Here is a 9,951-nt window from a genome sequence, read left to right as displayed (position 1 = left end):
GACCATTTTCCAATGTGCATTGTAGTGGAGACCAATATAGGTTATTATACTATTATACATTATTTAAATTCATTTGTCCAGTTTCACTTACTCATTCAAGTAGGCTCCTAGGTACACATCCCGTTTTGAATTCTGCATTCAGTTCTTAATGTAAATTTCTGATTCAAATTGTGGTTGCCAGATCTCTGGATGAACTGTGGCTCCAAGAATCAATACACATCAACATTCCCCGCTCGCATACTTGTCTGAGTCATATGCCTATTGTTGTTAACACAAAGTAAATTATGTATGAATTTAAAACAATAATTTAGGTAATTAACAATAATCTAAATTGACTTACAGAATCCATAACTGTATAACAGAGATGCTGAGACATTAACCACCGTGTGCTATTTCAGACAGGTCTTCATACTTTATGTACAACGGGAAGTCTTCATTAAACACCCCGAACATGATAGCATCCCACATAACCTGCAATGGCTTTAGAAAAAGCTGTGGGATGGTCAATGTCATCAAATATAGGGGATCATTGATATCATGATTTGGCCTATCTGTTGGTTTTGCCAGTCCCACAACTCCCTGTTTATCCAACATAGTTAATTAACATAATTTAATTACAGTGAACACTTTAATTGAAAAAGAAGAATTTAATGACACTGAAATACCTGTTCTGATAAACACTTGACAAGATGTGTCAGCCATGCAAGGAAGGTGTTAAGTGTTTGCCCCACTAACTTAACCTCTTCAGTGGGTACAGGAATGGGAGCATCTACATCTCTAACCTCCTCAACACCAACCTTGACTTGATCATGCAATAAAGGAATGTTGTGAACGATTGTGGATCCCTCATAAACTCTTCCTAGGGCAACCAGGCGGGGAGAATTTTCTTCGATGTACAACCCGTATTTGTTTGAGTCAACCGTGTCTGGATCGTTCCCTGAGGGATCAACACAACTCTCCTTTGTGATGACACGAGCAGCTGAAGGACCAACTTCAGGCTCAGGAGGCAGTGTGAGTTCTTGTGATTGCATCTGCGACTGAAACTGAGACTGCATCTGGATGAAGGATAACATTAGCTGTCGAGTCACTTTTTCTGTGATCGACTCCTCCAGCTGGTCCCTGATTTGTTGCATCAGCTGCTCCAGGTCTTCGAAAGCCATGGAGGAAGATGTGCGGGAGGTCCTTGGAGCTGTTCCAAAGTATTGCTTGATCGTCACATCGGCTCCAGCAGCATGCACACGACCAAGGTGTTTTGGTCACCCAATGGCAACAGTCAGTACATCCTGACGTCCATGGGCGACAAAAGAACCCTGTGACGCTTGCGCCTCCAACAAATATTGTAAAGAACACATTTATTGGTTTACTCAATCACACAATAAACATAAATAATTACAATTATTAATTGAAAGTGACTTACAATCTTCTGAGCAATTTCCTTTGCTGCCTTAGACGTCATCTGGCTAGTTTTCTTGGTGCAGGCCATCTTCCACTTCACGTGTCTCTGATGGGAAATGGAGGATCAATCACGGTGTCAATGCTTCCAGATTGAGCAGCTTCCTCCAGTTTTTTCTTTTTCTTCTCATCCATCAAATTGTTTTCTAAATATTCATAACCTCCACGAGACAACATGTGAGGGGCAGTATTTTGCTTCTGGATGGCCTGTGCCTTTTTTCGCATATCCTGCGAAAATTCAACGTTAATGAAACTCATGATTACAATGTATTATAATAAATGAATTTAAAGTTCAAAACAATGAAAATCACAAATTAGTTACCTCCCACGAAGGGTCTCTGCGGGTTTGACAAAATTAGGCCCACTTCTCCTTGCTAATGTCGTACTTTTCGTATATAGTGTCATCGACACTTTCCTTGTCGGCTGCAAGTGCCCATTTCGATGTCAAATCAGACTTGAATTGTCTCCATCGCTCCCCCAAAGTCTGAAGCATTTTATTTTTTGTCCTCAAATCAGATGCTTCAGGGATATCAAATTCAGCCTCACAAACAAAAAATGACATTCTATTGTTACTAAATTACAATTTGATTATCAATGAATAAAATGAAAGATTTAACTAAAATACTTGAATATCCTCCCATATCAAATCCTTTTGAGCAGCAGGGACTTGCTTCCAATTCTCTTATGTGACATCGACCTTATCACGAGCGATGATCCCCAAATATGTTCTTAACTTCTTTTTGTTGGTATCGTCGGCCGTCTTGGTCGCAAGATCAACGGTCTGTCTGCCCCAACTGGTCTAGTCACCAATGATCTTAGCCATGTGGCTTTTCTTGTCTGCTTCAAGGTAGATGGCAACTGTGATGTTGCACTAGTAGGAAGAGGAGGAGGAGGAGGAGGAGAGCTAGGTGGTGTAGCCATTTTCTTGTAAAGAAAAAAACATTAGTTAATTAACATTATCACAAAACTGAATAAGTTATGTAAATGAATGGACTGAAATGAAATACATAATAAGAAAATTACATTAGATGATGCTAATTAATTCTCCTTCATCATGATCATTACGATTAGCATGAACGTCGTCAAATTCTTCTTCTCCAACGACGTTAGACGACATTTGTGTGGACAAAGGACTAGCATAAGTATCAATGTATAAATCATCATCTTCAACATTAACACCAATTGTTTTCCCGTGTAGAGCCACTAACCACCTTTCATCACAAGGCTCTTGAACATAAAGTACCTGTTTAGCTTGTTCGGCCATGATGAAAGGGTCATTTTGGTAAGCGAGTTTCTTTAGATCTACCAACGTAAATCCTACATCATCGGTCCACACACCGGTGTTGCTGTCAACCCATTTACATTTGAAAAGACAGACAGTAAATTGGACATAGTTAAGCTCCCAAATTTCTTCAATGAAACCAAAGTAAGAGATGGAAGCTACATGGGGATTGTCATCATGTACACTAGCGAAGTGTTGAGATTCAGCCCTTAGGGTGACCTTACTGTTTTGCATTGTACTTTTCTCGTCTTGTGCTTTTGTATAAAAGGAATACTTGTTTATATCGTATCCTTGCCAAGTTATAACATTTCTTTTAGGCCCATCTGCTAGCTTTCTTACCGTTTCAAAAGCATTATCATCAGCAAAGATTGTTTCTTTAAACCAATCTAGGAAAGTCTTGTTATGCTTTTTCAAGACCCAGTTCTTCAACATTTTTGGATTACTTTCTTTCACTAAACCTTCATGCCGAAGTATGTATGGCAAAACTTGGGAAGCACATACAAGTGAGCTTGTTGCAAATCTTCTACAGTTGGAGTGATAACATGCAGTCCTCTTGAACCCTTACTGCCCACTCTTTCATCATGCCGAGACTCGGGAAGCCCAATAGGTTTAGCTTTTTCAATGTACTTTGAACAAAATTCAATGGCTTCTTCTACAATGTACCTTTCAACAAAAAAATGCTTCTAGATGATGTAGATTCTTGGTATATCCTTTTAAGATATTCATGTATTGCTCAACCGGGTACATCCACCGCAGATAAACAAGACCACAACATTTGATTTCTCTGACCAGATGAACAATTAAGTGAACCATGATGTCAAAGAAAGCAAGAGGAAAATACATCTCCAACTGACACAATATAATAGCAGCCTCAATTTCCAACTCATCAAACTTCACAGGATCAAGGACTTTGCTACATATGGCATTGAAGAAAAATCACAGTCGAGTTATGACTAACCTGACTTTGTTAGGCAAAATGTCTCGTATGGCCACGACTAACAATTGTTGCATCAACACGTGACAATCGTGAGAATTTAACCCTACCAACTTAAGATCCTTCAATTGCACATGGCTTTTAATATTTGAAGAGTATCCTTATGGGACTTTGACATGGCGCAGACACTGACAAAAACTGATGTTCTCCTTTCTGGACAAAGTATGACAAGCTGGAGGCAAGTAAATTTTTTTACCATCATACCTTGGATGCGCAAAAATAGTCATTAATCACATAAAACAACATAAAAAAAGGACTGTAACATAAACCAGGCCAAGAAAAGTATGTTTTGCATTCGTACCTGTGATAATACTTAGTATCAATAGTCTTCAACAATGAATACCGTCAACGATGAGGCAAACAACAAAATGATATGAGTCTGCGAGCTTATGCTATAGCAAATAATGGTTCAATATGTTTCTAGAGAAATGACTCACATATAGATAACAAAAAACATCAACTGTGAGACATGGATGGAAGACATTATTTATCAATGTTTAAATTTAATAACCAATGTTCTTATATTACTCGAAGACTTAAGTTTTTATATATAGGACAATAATAGAGGTTTAAATTGTGAATATTTTTTATGATTCATGCTGCACAACGCACTATTTAAACAATTCCAACACAATGTGAGAGCCATGAGATGCTAAAGCTAAATACGAGTGAAGAGAACATGAGAATCTGGACTCTCTGACATCTTTATTTTTTTATTATATCATATAATGCATTGAGATTATAAATAAGTGAGGGGCAATCCTCACCCCTTGATCTAGCTTTTGGGGTTGAGTAAGGCCTAAACTCACATTTTTAATATTCTAATATGGTATCAGAACTAACTTTTGGAGTTGAGTTATGCAACTTCCTTCCAAGTATGAACCGTATTAGATTCCAAAATTACTCTTTGTCCTACCTATCTCCCACTACCCTATTCTGTTTCCCACTTGGCTCTCCTTCTATAAATTTATTTATCCCAAGGCATGTGTCCTCCACACTCCATTTCCCATCTCATACAACTGTACATTGTTATCATATATTTCTTTTGCAATAGCTAGCCATGGAAAACAACAATATTCAACCATGCCATGATGACCTTGATCGTAGAGAAGCCAACAACCCTCCAAAGATGTTAAACTTGGAGGTGGAAGGACAGAGAGAGGGTTTTGACTATGCAAAGAGACCAAAATGGCTTAGAGCTGCTGTTTTGGGTGCCAATGATGGTTTTGTCTCAACAACATCCCTCATGATGGGAGTTGGAGGTGTGAGGAAAGATGTTAAGAGTATGCTGCTGACTGGGGTTGCAGGGATGGTGGCTGGAGTATGCAGCTTGGCCATTGGAGACTTTGTTTTTGTTTACTCACAATATGCTATTGGTATAGGGGTGCAACTACTTGGTGCTGCCTTTTTCAATACCTATAAGGCAAGGTTAGGGGTGGTGGTAGCTGTTGTCACCCTTGCTTTGATCATCTTTGGAGATTTGGGGGCCTTTTTAGGGAAAGCACCCAGGGTTAAGTCCACTTTGAGGGTTTTGATTGGAGGGTTGTTGGCCATGGCTATTACTTTTTCTTTAACACACACACACACACACACACACACACACACACACACATGTTGATATCACTATCCTGGATTATAGACAGCTATCCTGGACTTGGAGTAGCTAGATCATCTTGGACTTGGACTTCTCTTTATTTGTTACCTAATTATAGACAGTTATCACTATCCTACTCTCTTGGTACATAATACAAGTTGTTACCAAAAGAAAAAGAAAAATGGTTGCTGGGGAGTATAATTGTTTTCCAATACTAGTCATTATATGCTTTTTGAATGCCAATACTAAAAGCAAACTCATGACATTGGGTTTATACTTTTTACAGAGTGCTGGAGTGCAATTTGCTCAAAGGGATCAAGTGGTCCAACCAAATAATCCTATTTCACAACCTAGTATGACTACTAATGTACCAAACAGGGAGCAAGCCTCAGCTAGACAGGAAGCAGTTGCTCAGCTAGCAGAGTCCTAAATTGTCCTTGAATCTATGATGACAATGGATCCTAAACACAAACTAGATGGTGCTAAACCTCCATCGGGTGATTACTTGTTTGATGTTTTAGGGGTGGATTTGAAAAACCAATTGCTGAATGGAAACTGGGATAATCTCTTTACTTATGAATTAGATGCTAATGCAGAGAATATGGACAAAAAGATAGCACCTATGAACATGCAGGGTGCAACGACTAGTCCTGATATTTATTCAGTTAAAGAAGCAATATCAGACAACGACATCTTTTTTGGGATGGGAACAGACCACCTTTTGGATGTCATGGTCTCCAAAGCCAAATCTATTGTGAAACAGGATTCTGATGACATGTCTTATAGGACAACATTGACATGGAATTGTACTTTCTTTGTTCCTTCTCCTGCCTGAAGGACAGTAGTGTCTAGTCATTTCCAAGGGGGATTATTTGATTTGCCTAAGAATGATGGTAAAACAGGTGCCACAAAAACTAGTTTTCTTAGGTTTGGATGTAACAAGGATGATGCTGGAAACTGTTCTCAAACTAGTTCTATTTATGGCTCTCAACTTAGTTCATGGGTTAAGAACAGTGGGAGTGTGAAATGAGAGAATAGTGTTTCAACTAGATACTCAAAGAGGCCAGATGAAGCTTGCAAGCCAAATTGTAAGAGGCATAAACCTAGAGAGAATCCCAGGCCTTAACCGAAAGATCGTCAAATGATTCAAGATCGAGTGAAAGAGTTACAAGAAATTATTCTAAATGGAGAAAAAGTATTTCCTTGCTTATTATTTCATTTCTAATTTTTTGGTAATTTAAATATCTTGTTCTATCACCGAATTGTTTTTTTTTTCTTTGATATCTTTTTATGACTTGATAGTGTAGCATAGATGCACTTTTGGAACAGACCAATGAACCAAGATCCTTCAAGGAGAAAACACTATTGAGTTTGCAAATTAAGCTCTGTAGCAAAGTAGGATTATTAACGGTGATGATTATGTCATCAACATAGATCAACATGTAGACAGTTGTGGAACCTTTGGAATAGACAAATAATGAGGGATCACATTTGCTAGAGCTAAAACCGAACTTGCAGCCAATAGGGACCCTACTAGGGGGAAGAGGATCAAGAGTCCAAGTATTATTGTTGATTAAGGCATCATATTCTGCCTTTATAGTTGTCAACCATGCAGGGTCAGTAAGAGCTTGCTTAGTGGACTTAGGTTCCAAGTGAGTCAAAATAAGAGTAGGATTTATCCTCCTCTGAACGATGCCAGATTTGGATCTGGTTTGCATAGGGTGATTATTTTGAGGTACACTTTGAACATTTTATGGTAAAGAATAAGTGGAAGAACTAGTGGAAGAAGGATTAGGTGAAGGAATGTGGGACTGATCTGAAGAGATAGCAATTTGTGAGGGTTGTGGGGTGGAGACAATAGTAGGGGATTATTGAGAAACAACAGCAAAAAAATTCTGGAACACAGTTTGTGACTTATTAGGAGAAGGTGGGTGAGTTTGGGGAATGGGAACAATAGGAATGAAGGCTAATGGTAATGATGATGAGGACATATTTGTGGGCTTCAATGCAGTAGAAAATAGATCAGGATAGGGATATCCGATTTCATTAAAAATCACATCCTTAGAGACATCAATTATGGCATCAGAAGATACACATTTGTACCCTTTATGCATAGGAGAGTATCCTAGAGTGCCAAGTGTTGGTTGAGATAGTATTTACAAAAGTTGAATTAACAGGAAAATGAGTTTTTACAATGGAAGACAACAAATTAGACTTAGAGGTAGACTTGGCAAATGAGCTTGAAGAGGTAGAATTTGACAGCAGCTTGGTTAATGTGTACAAGCCATTGGATCCAACATGTACTTTGAGAAGAATCTCATTGGATCCATGAGATTTAACAAGGCACACATTAGGGTGAAATTCAAGGGAAACTGAATTAACTGGAAAATGAGTTTTTACAATGGAAGACAACAAATTAGACTTAGAGGTAGACTTGGCAAATGAGCTTGAAGATGTAGAATTTGATAGCAGCTTGGTTAATGTGTACAATCTCATTGGATCCAACATGTACTTTGAGAAGAATCTCATTGTCCCTATCACATTAAATGGTTCACACTTAGATCAATGTCTATATATATATATGGTTCTCTCTCTCTCTTTCTCTCTCTCTCTCATATGTAATAATAACAAAACCGATTAATTGCCATGCTAGAATCATAGAGTATCTCACTAAAAGGCTAGCTATCACAACGTCGTGTGCATGTGTGCCCCTTCACTATGGCAATGTGGCATCATTCACTGAGTAACAAGTTCGTCCAAGACAAACGTAGTTCCTTTAATTTCAAAAGTTTTACAAAATTTGATTCTTTTATAGATCCTTCTAACAAATTAGATGAAAGATATAACGTCACTAAATTTGACAAAGTTCCAAAAGTTACAGGCATATCACCAGTCAAAGAATTAGCTCCAAGATTTGATACCTGCAGGTTTTTTAGGAACTCAAAACTCTTAGAAATTGTTCCATTCAGTCGGATCTGAGCTAGGTTTAAAGTTCCCAAGGATGACAAGTTTGTAAATGGTGAGGGAATTGGACAAGTAAAGGTATTATTACTGAGATTTAGAAAGATCAAGGACTTGGAGATGTGTGAAGTTGGTTTTTCCTTTTGGTGGTCCTAAGTTATCAATTTGACAGCTCTCCAACTGTAGTTCTAAAAGAGATGGAAGTGCACTCACTACTTGAAGCCAGTTACCTTATTTATGAAGGTCTGAACCATTCAAATCATGGTACTCTAAGGAAGATAGCCTTGATATCCAATTAAGATTATCTATCTGAAGAGCATAATTGTATCCAAGATTAAGGTGTTTCAAGTTTGAGAGGTTTCCTAGTTCATGAAGGATTAATCCCATCAACCCACTTAAGCTAAGGTCCAACTTTCTCAGACTCTCCATTGAGCCTAGGAAGCTTGGTGGGTGGTTACCTAGCTAATAGCCACATATTTGGTTCTCTAATACTTATTATGTATATTGTATTAGCTAATCATAGGCCTGCTCTCATTGATGCTAGGCTATTTGTAAATGAGTACCACTTGTACTGCTTTCATTAATATATATAATATATCTACTTATGAATAATTCAGCATGAATAAATAACAATGTGGGTACTATTCTAATTTCTATTAACTTGTTTTAAAAAATGGTGTGAGACAGTGACTCCTCAAAGCTCAGAACACACAACAATAAAAGAAAAACCAGAACATTGTTACATTTGCCATGGTGCTATACGCATTACAACACACACATAGCTACCAAGACATTAAGCATTCAAAGGACACCTAGCAATCTGAATTACCTCACTCAAAATGAGACCTTGCGAGCACGAGTGAGCACCCCAAATAGACCTAGCAGTGACCACGACTTCCACAAACCAAATCCATGCAACACAAACAAACAAAGATCCTTGCAGTGAGCATGAGTTCCCCAAACTCACCCACGGTATTCAATACAACATGTTAAAGACAAGAAAAATTCACGAAACGTGTACCTAGTTAAGGTGGCGAGGTGTCACGGTCTTGATAAGCTTCCAGATACAAATAGATATGGTCACAAAGAAGAAGAAGCTTAGAAGGATAAGAACAGAGCGCGAGCAAAGAAGGGCTCGCGTTCTAATATTTTAAAATATAAGTCCAACTTCGGTTTTCAATACAAAACCGATGTTAACCAAATGATGTTAATGTTAACATCGATTTTCTGAGAGAAATCGATGTTAACTTATCATACATTAACATCGGTTTCATAAAAAACCGATGTTAATTAAAAGACGTTAACATCGGTTCTTCAAAAATCGATGTTAACAAATTAATGTTAAGATCGGTTTTTCAAGAACTGATGTTAATGTTGTTGGATCAAGTGGCCTTTGAATAATTAAGAATGGGGGGTTGAATTAATTATTAATGAACCTTTACTAATTAAAAATCTATCCTTCTTAATGTTACTAGATTAATTATGCTTTTACTATAATGTTAAGAAAGTAAAGAACAGTAATTGAAACTTTAACCAAAAGTAAAAGCGATAATTAAAGTGCACAGCGGAAATTAAAGAGTGTAGGGAAGAAGAAGAAAAACACAAGAGTTTTATACTAGTTCCGCAACAACCCGTGTCTACATCCAGTCCCCAAGCGACCTGCGGTCC

The 9,951-nt window shown here is 37.8% G+C and overlaps 1 protein-coding gene across 1 annotated transcript; it reads left to right on the top strand.

The window, feature by feature from the left end:
• The first annotated feature begins 4,788 nt into the window (after positions 1 to 4,788).
• Positions 4,789 to 9,680, top strand: LOC114416117 (vacuolar iron transporter homolog 4-like). The gene is made up of 2 exons (XM_028380994.1): positions 4,789 to 5,303; positions 9,653 to 9,680. Exons 1-2 carry the CDS (start codon positions 4,789 to 4,791, stop codon positions 9,678 to 9,680), a joined length of 543 nt encoding a protein of 180 aa, XP_028236795.1.
• Positions 9,681 to 9,951: the final 271 nt, after the last annotated feature.

Source organism: Glycine soja, chromosome 6 (genome assembly GCF_004193775.1).
Source record: "Glycine soja cultivar W05 chromosome 6, ASM419377v2, whole genome shotgun sequence".
NCBI classification, from domain to species: domain Eukaryota; kingdom Viridiplantae; phylum Streptophyta; class Magnoliopsida; order Fabales; family Fabaceae; genus Glycine; species Glycine soja.
Note: the sequence above shows the minus strand (reverse complement) of the source record. Positions and strands in the feature narration are given on the sequence as shown.